Source organism: Carlito syrichta, unplaced genomic scaffold (genome assembly GCF_000164805.1).
Source record: "Carlito syrichta isolate Samal-C Ts95f unplaced genomic scaffold, Tarsius_syrichta-2.0.1 Scaffold315646, whole genome shotgun sequence".
NCBI lineage: Eukaryota > Metazoa > Chordata > Mammalia > Primates > Tarsiidae > Carlito > Carlito syrichta.
This window is the reverse complement of record NW_007259742.1, coordinates 412898-426455: the sequence shown is the minus strand read 5'-3', so window position 1 is coordinate 426455 and position 13558 is coordinate 412898. Positions and strand designations below refer to the sequence as shown.

Sequence of the window (13558 nt, the reverse complement as noted above, 5' to 3'; positions counted from 1 at the left end):
CCTCTCCTCCCCTCTCCTTCTCTCTCTCTCTCTCTCTCTCCTGGAATTCAGATGTCTTTCTTCTCCTGCCTTTGTACATCAGAACTTCAGGTCTTCCAGCCTTCTTCAGATTCCAGGACTTTTCCCTGAAACTCTGCAGGTTCTCAGGCCTTTGGTTTCAGACTGAGAGTTATATCATTATCTTCCCTAGTCTGAGGAAGCTTGTAGACAGCCGGTCATAGGACTTCTCAGCCTCCAAAATCACATGAGCCAGTTACCTTAATAAACCTATTATATATAGGAGATTTTATATATCTCCTACTGGTTCTATCTCTCTGGCAAACCCTGACTAATATAAATAGATTGAGCAATACGTTTGCTGGCTGTTCAACCATCTTTCCTCAAGAGATGCCACCTCCTGACACTGTGGATACCTCCCCAAGCTTGCTGTTCGTTATGATACTTGTGGCACTTGGCTTCTGATGGCTGAGCACTACCACCTGACTGCAGTTATTTTGGTACCCGTAACTCCTACTGCTATTAATGAGCCCAGTACTATAACACCTCCTATCACCAGCCCTGCTCTTCGGAGGACAGCTGCCACAGATGGCTCAGAAGTGCTGGTTCCTCTCACCAAGCTCTCCTTCATTGCTTCGGCCTACCTGCAGAACAAAGCTGCCTGGTGGGTTTGCAAGGCTCACATAGTCTGTTCATTCTCATGCTCTTTTCGTTTCTTTTTTTTTTTTTTTGAGTTGGAGTCTCACTCTGTTGCCCAGACTGGAGTGCAGTGGCACACTCCCAGCTACCGCAGCCTCGACCTACTGGGCTCCAGAGATCCTTCCGCCTCAGCCTTCCAAGTAGCTGGAACTACAGGTGCGCACTACCACGCCCGGCTCATTTTGGATTTATTGTAGAGATGAGGTCTCACCAAGTTGCCCAGACGGGTCTCGAACCCGCGGGGTCAGGCAATTCACTCACCTCGGCCTCCCAAAGCATGGGCTTACAGGTTGAGCCACCGAGCCTGGCCCATGCTCATTTCCTTAAATCTTTTGACTCCCTTTTCCACTGCCTGCCATGGCAGTTCTTGTATTTCTAGTCACTTGAGAGTGAGGTGTCACTTTCTCCAAGCTTCTTAGAGCAATTGTAGCAGAGTGTCAACACTTTCTCCTGGGGTCCTTGCCAGGGTGTTAACACCTGTATCCCAGGAGACTACACTAATATTGCTAAACACTCCTTTATCCAACTTTATGTTCTGTTTCCGTCCCTGGATCAAGGACTTCTAGAATCAAGTCTCATAAATGCTCTCTCAGCTTTTAAGGTCTGTATTAGCTAAGTTCTACAGGACCTTCGGAGTATGTTACCTTTCCTCCTTAGCAAGTCCAACACTTCCTTGTTGTTTATATTGTGACTTAACTTTGCTATTTAGCTGGTGACTAGGAGGAGAGGTAGAAACAGATCTTGAAGGAGAGTACATGTAGTCTTTAAGGGTAGAAACCTCTCATCCTCAAGAGGAAAGCATTAGAGTGGGTCTCTTCTGTAGCTTTAGAGTTCAAAGTAATCTGAGGATTTAAGACCTGAATGTATCAACTGAGATGTCCCTAGCTCTCGAGGTCCCATTTTTTCCCAGCGAGGAACCTGAGCGTACATAAGAGACTTGGCTAGGTTGACAGTGTAATATTCTTGGAACTCTGCTATTATGATTATGATCATGATTATGATTATTTTGAGACAGGATTTTGCTCTGTTGCCTAGGCTGGAGTGGTTGAAGTGTAGTGGCACTATCATGGCTCACCACAGCCTCGACCTCCTGGACTCAAGTGATCCTCCCTCCTCAACCTCTTGACCAAGTGGGACTACAGGCATACACCACCACGCCTGCCTAATTTTTCTATTTTTTGTAGAGACAGTATCTCGCTTTGTTGCCTATGCTGGCCTCAAACTCCTGGACTCAAGTGATCCTCCCACCTGAGCCTCCCAAAGTGCTAGAATCACAGGTGTGTGAGCCACTGTACCTGGCTGGAATTCTGTTATTCTTATGAGTAAGACCTGGGACTGTTCCTCAGCTCTTTCAGCCCTTCTGCAGAAGAGGAGTGTAATATGCCGCAAGGAGACCCATAGGTTTTCACATTTAGCATTTAACGATTATATCCTGGGACTTTCAATGTCTTTTTCATTAATTAATTCCAGCAATAGCCATCCAGTATCATTGTCCTTATATTTCTCATATGTCTAGTATAGTTCACTCCCTTCCAACGATATAGCATCCGACTTCATCACCAATGAAAGTTTTCACAATTGCACTGCCATTTTGTGCCTGTACTTCCTGTACAGCCAGGGATGGGGTTCTCTTTGCCAGCCAGGCGGTGGGCAATCTAACTTCAAAATCCCATCTTAGCACACATTTCCTCCTGGCATCAACTGTCATATGGTGTATTCTTCAAGAAACAAATTCTGGGATGGAAACTAGAAGAAAATCTCTAAGAGAGCTCTCTTAGGGAAATGAAGGGAAGCAAAACTGCATAAAGAAAGAAATTGAACTGAAAAGTAGTCCCAGCAATGCCTTAGCTCTCCCCACAGGGAGTTCTGAATCTGTGATGGCCTTTCTGAGTTCAGGAGAGGCATCCGGCCTTTATATACGCCCACACCAGTCAGTCACTGGACGCAGGCTGCCCTGCAAGGGGGCGTGATCTTAGGCAAAGTGGCTGTCTTCAGCAGAGATTAGTTTGAGTAAACTCTCAGTTCTGCATATCTGGATAGTGCAAAACAGAATCCATGACAGTGATGCTGACAGGCTTTTCAAAACTAAGGAGAACAGAGATGGGATTGTCCTTCAGGTGAGGAATTGCTTTGACAAATACAACCCTGTTGCTAAAGCAAGATTGCTTTCTTTATGTGCTAGCTAGTATGACTTGATTCTGGTTATAAAATTTGCACGCACTGTAGAATAATTTTAAAGACACTTTGTTGATAAAACCTCTAGAGAAATGTCTGGCCAAAAAAACAAACAAAAAAATTATTGCTTGACTTTAGAACAAGAGATCCCAGACAACTTAACCTTTTGGTTATATTTCTGCTTTAATAGAGTAACATTTGAAAATACACAGATATCCAGGAAATAAAGGTAAAGCAGCATGAGGTATTGAGAGCACAGCTGTGCTTTTATTGGGACCTTAACTTTCTAATTGTAACAGCAATCATACTTCTAGATAAACAATGTCCACCAGCTCTGCAGACACATCCAATGGTGACAGTATAGCACACTTCACACATGACAAATACCCACTCTCCAAATTCACTGTTTCTCCTTGGTTTTTGTTTTGTTTTTGTAAGAAAAGGGGCATATTATCTGCGGTGATACCACCCTGAACGTGCCCAATCTTGTTTGATCTCAGAAGCTAAACAGGGCCATGCCTTGGATAGGAGAAAAGGGGCATATCTATAATTCATAATCAGAGTCACGTTCCTGAAGACTTAGGTAAATATTGCCTATCAACGTACTTCTTAACTGAATTTTTTAAAACAGCATGATTTATTCTTTAAAGCAATTTTATAGACATGGCAATCCAATTTCATAGTGATATTGGTTGAATATGATGTAAAAAAAATGCAGGTATTTCCAGAACAATAAGATACATAACAGCATTAAAGCATAATCCTTCAAGAATTCATGAGGAAAAAAAGGTGATGAAACTTAAGTTTCTTTTTCAGATGTTTTAAAATTTTTATAAAACTCTTTTTTCCAAGATTAATCATTTAACCACGGTACACAAAATATACTGAATACATTGCCTGGTGTCAAGGTGGGGAAACCCTCTCTTTTATATAATAAGATCCTCTTCTGATGCATCTTGACCCAAGTCCTGCTTGTCTGAGGGCTGATTCCTGTCAAAAGACCTAAAGCTCTCATAGACAGCATCACTTTGATCGACTGGTTGGTATTCCTGTTCCATCTCAGTTAGGAAGCCACTTCCGGATCCTGATCCAGAGCCAGAGCCGGAGCCAGAGCCTGATCCAGAATAGTCCTCAGAAAGGGGGAAAATATCGTTCAAGTTCTGGAATCTTGTCATCCTGAAGTAGAAAATAAAAACAATAAAATTTAACATATGGGGAAAATAATTATGTCTTTTTAAAATAAGGAAATAAATGCAGCTGCCCAGTTATTCAAATTAAAAGAGTTAAAAGTTTTCCAATTATTATTTTTTTACAGCTTCCCAATTATTTAATGCTTTAAAAAAAATGTTTACCTATGCTTATTGTATCTAACTCATTGCACTGATCAATTCCATGCCTACTCATTGCAGACTCATATAAACAGCGTTAATTTCCTTATTGCCAGCATAGCAATCCTGTATATGAAATTTACTTAAAGACTCATTTTTTAGAAAAAGGCCTCTTTTCCACTCTCTCCCTAAAGAAAGGAAAAGCAACTAAGTCATCTCGGACACACATTTTTTTCTTCCTAAATTAAAATCTCCACAAAACTTCTAATAATTTACAGTGCTTCAATACAGTTCAATTTAGAGAAATCCTTTGTAACAAGTTAAGCATTATATATACCAGAATACTAACATTCAACTTCCTTCCAAAAAATAGATCCAAAAATTACCCTGCCCTCAGCCTGCATTCATTCAGCTGAAGAGTGCTGAAAGGTGAGCCTACTTTCTGGGTTGAGTGTGGTAGCTAAAAGTTCAATGAGCATCAAATGATCAGAGCAATGGTGCCAGCCCTCGATGGCAGAATAGGGCAATACAACATCGAAGATAAAAATTGAGTGTCTGTCAGGCAATCCCCTCGGGTCCCCTCCCGCTGTGAGCTTTTCTATCCTCTCAATAAATCCTGCTTTCCAAAAAAAAGTTGAGTGTCACAGCCTACAGGTTATTTTCTCCATGCAAATAGCAAACCACAGTCGATACAACCGATTAGAGTTTTTGGTATGTATGCATTCAATAAATGTTTGTTGAACATCTGCTCCCTGCTGTGAAAGCCTGGCATGGATTGGGACAGACAGATGAAGTCCCTGCTCAAGACGTGTATAACTTTGTGGGAAAGACAGACAATAAAAAGTGAATCAATAAATTAAGAAAATCATAGATGGGACAGAGAAATGAAATAGACTAATGTAATAGAGACTGACCAGTGACTGCTTTAGCTTAGGATGTCAGAGCTGAAATACAAATTTGGTAGTTAAAGTCGTGGAACTGACAAAGGTCACCTAAAGAAAACATGTAGATAGAGAATGGGGCCCAAGACTGGGCCAGGCCGCATCAGCATATTAAATATTGACCAGAGGAGAAAGAACAGGCAGAGAAATCGGAGGAAACTCAGGATAATGTGGGGTCATAGAAGCCCAGAGAAGAAAGCATTTCAAAGGAGGGAAAACTGCCAGGGGAGGACAGGGGCAGGATTATTAGCAGAGTGGTAATCTGGTGGGGTGGGGGAGGATAACCAACCTCATCAACAAGGGTACATGCAAAATGAACATTTGTATACCTAACTCTGAATTGTACCCCCACATCTTTAAAATAAAAAGGAAAAAAAAGAAGGGAGAGAGGTCAACTGCTTTCTGGTTTTTGTTTTGTTTTGTTTTGATTTGGAGTCTCACTCTGTTACCCAGACTGGAGTATTGTGGCACAATCACAACTCAGGTAGTCGCTCCCAAGTAGCTGGAACTACAGGTGAGTGCAACCATGCCCAGATAATTTTTAAATTTTTTTGTAGAGTCAAGGTCTTGCTATGTTATTTAGGCTAGTCTCAAACTCCTGGGTTCAGTGATACTTCCGCCTTAGTCTCCCAAAGTGCTAGGATTACAGGACCGCACCACCATGCCCAGTCATCAACTGCTTTTTTTTTGCAGGGGGGGGTGGAGTTGGAGTCTCACTCCATCGCCCAGGCTGGAATGCAGCGGCACACTCATGCCCACCCCAGCGTTGACCTGCTGGGCTCTGGCGATTCTCCTGCCTCAGGCTTCCAAGTAGCCAGAACTACAGGCACATGCTACCATGCCCAGCTAATTTTTTATTTATTGTAGAGATGAGGTCTTGAACCTGTAGGGTCAGGCAATCCATTCACCTCAGCCTCCCAGAGTGCTGGGATTGCAGGTTGAGCCACCGAGCCCGGCCCATCAACTGCGTTTGAAGAAAATTAAGAGGTCAAGTAAGCTGAAAATGGAGAAGTAATCAGTGGACATGTTAACCAGGAGTAATCATGACCTTAACAAGCACTCTGGGTAAGCCACAGAAACAGAAGTCCAACCATAGGGGGATGAGGAGGGGAAGCAGCAGATATCCAGCACAGGAGACCCTTTCAGAAAGTGTCACTGTGAAGAGGAACAGAGAAGGAGCAGCAGCTGGAGGCAGCATACAGAGTCAAAGGAGGGTTTTTACCTAAACATCGGGGGTACTGTATGACTGTGCACTGATGGTAAGAAGACGCTGGACTCAGAGAGGTCATGGCAGAATTAAAGTCCTGGAGAAGGCGCATGAGGATAAGATGCCAGCCACAAAGAGAGATGGCCTTAGATGCTGCAACCGCCAGGGTCCAGTTGGGAAATGTCTCCAAATAATTAGCACAGAGGAGATTCCTCTTACATGTGATGGAGGAGAAGTGAAGCCAGGTGGGGGTAACCCAGATATTAACAACAGCAAGAATAGACTTCCCTTCCTGGGCTAGAGGGATGGTGGAAGGAGGTTGTGTTACCTGAGCCCAGGGAATAGGGGCATCTGGTGGGAGCTGAAGATATGGACGAGGCACAGTCCTGCCAGAGATGTCGCTTAGGGCAGGGAGTGAGAAGAAACATGCTGGTCTCTCCCTTCCTCCCAAGCTCTCCAATCTCCCTTCCGTGCCTCCCCTGGGTCAAAGTCAGCCATGGACCCAGGAGCCTGAGAAATGCAGACTTGAGGGGTCAGTTCCCCACTCCAATACAGAGCAGGGAGGGGAAGGACAAGGTATGGATCTGAGGGTAAAAGGGCCCAGGAACAGTATGAAGCAGGGACCATTCATCCCTGCTGATGGGAAGGAAAGCAGAGTGTCAGAGTGAGAGGCAAAGGTACAGTTCTGGGGAGGGAAAAGAGGAGAGATGCAAGGAGAGAAGAAATGGCGTGAAAGCTGTTCTGGAGAATTTGCGTTATTCCCCCAACATTTTAGATTTGAATGAAATACTACTGAAATCCATGACTTAAAGTACTAGACTCTGTTGACCAGGTTGGCGTGCAGCAGCACGATCACAGCTTCCACAGACTTGATCTGCTGGGCTCAGGCAATCCTTCTGCCTCAGCCTTCCAAGTAGCTGGAACCACAGGTACACACCACCACGCCCAGCTAATTTTTTGATTTATTGTAGAGAAAAGGTCTTGCCAAGTTGCCCAGGCTGATCTTGGACCCCTAGACTCAGGCAATCCTCTTGCCTCTGTCTCTCAAAGTGCTGGGATTGCAGGCGTGAGCCACTGTGCCCAACACTGCATTTAAAACCTAAATGCAGTGGGCATAAAGTAAGATCACAGGCGTAGGACTGCAAAGCTACATTTTGAGAATTGTGATGACATAATCTCTAATGAAGTGAATACCAGCCGGGCTCGGTGGCTCAGCCTATAATACCGCGCCTTTGGGAGGCTGAGGTGAATGGATTGCCTGAGCCCGTGGGTTCGAGACCCGCCTGGGCAGCGAGACCTCATCTCTACAATAAATCAAAAAATCAGCCGGGCGTGGTAGCGTATGCCTGTAATTCTGGCTACTTGGATGGCTGAGGCGGAAGGATCGCCGGAGCCCAGCAGGTCGAGGCTGCGGTGGCCGGGAGCAGCCACTGCACTCCAGTCTGGGCGACCAAGTGAGACTCCAACTCAAAAAGAACAAACAAACAAGCAAAAAAAAAAATGAAGTGAATACCAGTGATGAAGAAAGTCACCAGATCCCCACAGGGAGGAGGCGTTTACCTAGTTTGGGACATGATGATTTACCTGGCTTTGAGGAGAGTGATTTTCCAGGTTTGAGTGTGAAGATTTAAACTTAATTTATGATAGCCCCTTTCTTAATATATTTTTGCTACATGCTGTGTAACTTTGGTATTAATTGAAATAATGGATTCTGCCAGGCATGGTGGCTCACACCTGTAATCCCAGCACTTTGGGAAGCAGAGGAGAGAAGACTGCCAGAGCCCATGGGCTCAAGACCAGCCTGGGCAACATAGCAAGACCTCCTCTCTATGATAAATAAAAAAATTAGCCAGGCATGGTGGTGCAGGCCTACAATTCCAGCTACTTGGAAGGTTAAGGCGAAAGGATCACCTGAGCACAGCCGGTCGAGGCTGTGTTGGCCGTGAGCATGCCACTACACTCCAGTCTGGGTGACAGAGTGAGACTCCTACTCAAAAAAGAAAAACTAGCTGGGCTCGGTGGCTCAGCCTGTAATCCCACGCTTTGGGGGGCTGAGGCGAGTGGATTGCCTGAACCTGCGGGTTCGAGCCCCACCTGGGCAACTTGGCGAGACCTCATCTCTACAATAAATCAAAAAATTAGCCAGGCGTGGTAGCATGCGCCTGTAGTTCCAGCTACTTGGAAGGCTGAGGGGGAAGGATCGCCGGAGCCCAGCAGGTCGAGGCTGCGGTGGCCGGGAGTGTGCCCCTGCACTCCAGTCTGGGTGACAGAGTGAGACTCCAACTCAACAACAACAAAAAAAGAAATTAGCCGGGTATGGTAGCATGTGCTTATAGTTCTAGCTACAGAAGGCTGAGGATCGCTGGAGTCCAGCAGGTCAAGGCTGCGGTGGCCGGGAGCAGCCACTGCACTCCAGTCTGGGTGACAGAGTGAGACTCCAACTCAAAAAAAAAAGAAAAAGAAAAAGAAAGAAAGAATAATGGATTCTAATATAATTCAATTGTTTGCGACTTATGCGTTTATACTGGGTCTTTTTTGCAAGTTTAAAACAGGTTTTATTTGATAAAGAAGAGGTTTGATTTTTGTTTAGGTCATGGTCAATTATTCTTCTTTCCCTAATTTCTTTTTTTAATCATTAATATCTAATTTCAGAACATTTTTAACACCACTTCTCCCCAGAAACCCCTGGGAATCACTAATATCCTTTCTATTTCTAGGAATTTGCCTAATTTGGATATTTCATATAAACGGAATCATACAATATATGGCTTTTTGTTTCTGACTTCTTTCACTGCACATAATTTTCTCAAGGTTATGCTATGTTGCAGCATTTATCGGTGCTTTGTTCTTTTTATGGTTGGATAATATTCCTTTGTATGGATATACCACATTTTGTTTATCCATTCAGTTGACTACTGAATTTTAATGTATAATATGTTCTGTTTACATAAATAAAACAATGTTGGCCGGATGTGGTGGCCCACACCTGCAAAGCCAGCACTTTGGGAGGCCAAGGCAGGAGAATTACTTGAGCCCAGAAGTTCAAGACCAGTCTACTCAACATAGTAAGACCTCATCTCTACAAAAATTTTTTTAAAATTAGCCAAGTGTGGTGATGTGCACTCATAGTCCCAGCTACTTGGGAGGCTGAGGTGGAAGGATCACTTGAGCCCAGGAAGTGGAGGCTGTGGTGAGCTGTGAGTATGCCACTGCACTCTAGCCTAGCAACAGAGACCCGACCCTAAATAAATAAATAAATAAACAAATAAATAAACAAAACAATGTTAAATTATTGTCCATACCTGTTAGTGAAAAGTACTCAATGATCATCTCTGCTGCCCACAGAAGAAAAAACCTTGCAAACACATGAATGAATCACGTATACTTGCACATCTCACATGCCACTATGTACAGTACAGTTTTACCATGTACTGCACAATAAAAATCAAACCGTGAAAGCAGGGACTTGAAGAAAAACACTCTGGATAGTCCTCCCACCTCTGTGCCAAGATTTCAACAGAGGTTGTGAAATTACAACCACTTTAAAATCAGAGAAAATTTCACTTACGAGAAAGGGTCAGTCTGTGGACGGAGGATCTTGTTGGATTCACCAGGAAGAAGTTCGAACATGGGTCCCTTTTCATCAATGCAGTTTGCAGAATTACTGTCGGGACTGCAGCGCACCCATTGGTACCTGGCTCTCTGCGTGGGATAACCTGCCCAAACAAGGAATCACGTGGCTAATAAGTACCAATTACACAAACTCAAATCATTCTGTCCCTAAGAAGCTGTTAACCAAATAGATTTTAACTTTGAGAGAAGGTATAGCCAGGTTTTATGTCTGTTAACATAAAAGCAACACCCAGCCCTTGACAGATATTTTTCTTTACATAACCCTCCAAAAAGCAGCAGAGTTTATTAAGGTTCGAATAGGCTTCAGAATCAGCTGCCAGGGGGGTGTCCCAGCTCTGCTACTGACAGTTAAGAAACTTAACTTCTCTGAACCTTCACTGTCAACAATCAGTTGTGCCATATGCTTGTCACAAAAGTTAAATGAGAAAATGCATATAAAAACCTTCACATTGTTCCAGGCATATAGTAGACACTTGATAATAACTATTTTTAGTTTTGTACTGTTATCTCCGTTTTTCACATAGGAAAGTTGAGGCCACGGTGCTAAGTGGAGGAGCCAGGACTCCAACCCATTTAACCCCCAAACCTATCTCTTTTTATGGAGCTGAGACAAACCAGGTTCAGAAATGTTCAGGAATGTGCTGAGTAGGACAGGTGAGAATGATGGAACCCTAGTTCTTGTGTCTTAAGGCCATACCGTGCACTTAGAAATGAAAAGTAGATAAAAACTTGTCCTGTTTCTTTGCACGCAGATTTCAGAAGAACAAACCTTCTCTATTCACAGAGAGACAGGCAGGTCAGAATATCCAAGTCTCTCACAACTTTTTTTTTTTTTTTCGAGTTGGAGTCTCTGTTGCCCAGGTTGGAGTGCAGCGGCACGCTCATGGCCACCCCAGCGTCGACCTGCTGGGCTCCAGGGATCCTTCTACCTCTGCCCTCCAATAGCTGAAACAACAAGCATGTGCTACAACACCCGGCTAATTTTTTAGTTTTATTTTTTTATGTTATGGTAGAGACAAGGTCTCATCAAGTTGCCTGGGTGGGTCTCAAACCCGCAGGTTCAGTCAATCCACTCACCTCGGCCTCCCAAAGTGCTGGGATTACAGACTGAGCCACCGAGCCCAGCCTCTCACCGTTTCTTTTGAATTTAATTTCCACAGAAAAACCTCCAAATCTGATATTATGAGGTTGTATAGGAGATGTTTAATTAGCTCATGGGATACGATCTTCATTCTGCAATTTAGCAAGGGTAGAAGCCTGGTGGTGAAAAACACTTCACCAGCCTTGAAAAACTTCCTCTCCTCTCTACCCCCAGCACATACTTCAACAACTGTTACTAAGAACTACCTAGTAAGAAGAAGGATGTCTAGAATCCTTGAAAAGAAAGAAGGGTGGTATAGAAGCCCAGCACCAAACAATGGAAAACACTCAGAGAGGATACAAGGTACTCACTCATAAGGGAATATCAACCAAACGGTTAAAAAGTAGCTGTCATGGAAAAAACTACACGGCATAGGAAAACCTATATTTAAAAATGAGTGAAAAATCAGAATTGTTTCAATTATATAAACAGATACTGGAGGAAAATGGAAGAAAATACAGAAAAATAACCATAGTGATAGAATCTTTGGTGATTTTTTTTTCTCATTTTGTTTTCCAAGTTGCTGAAACAAACCATATTCCTCCAACAAGATAAACATTTAAAAACTCTACTGAAGAAAAAAAAGCAAGTATTCTCTCATTGTTTTTTTCTTTCTTTCTTTTCTTTGGAACTATTATTCTGTCATCATTTTCCTTATGGTTCCTGAGTATAACTTACAATAATATCTGGTCTGGGACAGCTCTGTCCAATATGGGTTAACTGTGTCACTACCTGGAGGCTGGGGATAAGGCAGGTGAGATGACAGTTCAATGTCTCAAGCTTGCTGGCTGTGTGATCTTGGCCAGCTTAACCTCTCTGTGATTCAGGGATATAAGATGGGGGGAGTTCTAATAATGAGATTTAAATGTTAGGGTCTTAGAATAGTGCCTAGCACTGTGGTCAGAGCGCTTTAATGCTCATTTCTCTGATGAGAAGGAGGAAGACAGCAATGATCTATGTCTGATAGCAGGCAGCTTATAAATTTAAACTTAAATTCCCATTCTACCATTTAGTACCTCTGTGATTCTCAATTCACAGTCTTTCAAATGTGAATAATTGTATCCCAAAGAATTCCTGTTTATTTTTTATTTTATTTATTTTTTTGAGTTGAAGTCTCACCATCGTCCAGACTAGAGTGCAGTGGCACACTCCCGGCCACCCCAGCGTCAATCCTTCTGCCTCGGCCTTCCAAGTAGCCAGAACTACAGGCACACACCACCACAGTGGCTAATTTTTTGATTTATTGTAGAGATGAGGTCTCACCAAGTTGCCCAGGCTGTTCTTGAACCCATGGGCTCAGGCAGTCTCTTCACCTTGGTCTCCCCAAATGCTGGTATTACAGGCTTGAGCCACTGTACCCAACCTATCTTGTCTGTTTGGGTTTTTTTTAATATACTTGAGTTGGTAAGAACTCATCAAGATTTCCTGTTTAAATGAGATAAAATGTGAAGCATTTTATGTGAAGCAATCAGCACAAGTCTTTGCATGTGGTTGGTATTTCACACAGTTTAGTTCTTTATTTCTTCTTTTCCGACTCCTTTCTGAATCTTTACTGAGGCAGCATCAGTCTGGCATCTAACTGCTACTTAAAAGTCACTTGCTTTAGGAGACCAAGGAGAGAGGCTTGCCTGAACCCAGAAGTTCAAGACCCACCTAGGTAAGACCTCTCTACAAAGAAAAAAAATTAGCTGGATATGATGGTCCGTGCCTGTAGTTCCAGTCAATCGGGAGGCTGAGGTGGAAGGATCACCTGAGGCTAGAAGGTCCAGGTTACAGTAAGCTGTGATCCTGACACTGCGCTCCAACCTGTAATGAGACTCCTTCACACACAAAAAAAGCCGCCTCCTGTAGGTGGTATAAAAATGCAACATCTAGCTGGGCTCATTGGCTCAGCCTGTAATCCCGCGCCTTTGGGAGGCTGAGGTAAGTGGATTGCCTGAGCTGGCGGGTTCGAGACCCACCTGGGCAGCGAGACCTCATCTCTACAATAAAAAAAAAAAAAGCCGGGCTCAGTGGCTCAGCCTGTAATCCCGCGCCTTTGGGAGGCTGAGGTGAGTGGATTGCCTGAGCCCGCGGGTTCGAGACCCGCCTGGGCAGTGAGATCTCATCTCTGCAATAAATCAAAAAATCAGCCGGGTGTGGTAGCGCGCGCCTGTAATTCCGGCTACTCGGAAGGCTGAGGCGGAAGGATCGCCGCAGCCCAGCAGGTCGAGGCTGCGCTGACCGGGAGCAGCCACTGCACTCCAGTCTGGCCGACAGAGTGAGACTCCAACTCAAAAAAAAAAATGCAACATCTAGCCGGGCTCGGTGGCTCAGTCTGTAATCCCGCACCTTGGGAGGCTGAGGTGAGTGGATTGCCTGAGCCCGAGGGTTCGAGACCCGCCTGGCCAACTTGGCGAGCCCTCATCTCTACAATAAATCAAAAAAATTAGCCGGG

General features: G+C 44.0%; 1 protein-coding gene across 1 annotated transcript in view; it reads right to left on the bottom strand.

The window, feature by feature from the left end:
* Positions 1-3437: 3437 nt before the first annotated feature.
* Positions 3438-13558, bottom strand: part of SRGN (serglycin) — a 15272-nt gene continuing 5151 nt past the window's right edge. Inside the window, exons 2-3 of the mRNA XM_008073095.1 lie at positions 9916-10063; positions 3438-4047 (exon numbers count right to left, since the gene is read on the bottom strand). Coding sequence (XP_008071286.1) covers positions 3798-4047; positions 9916-10063 — 398 coding nt within the window. The 3' untranslated portion in view covers positions 3438-3797. The remainder of the gene's footprint in view (positions 4048-9915; positions 10064-13558) is intronic.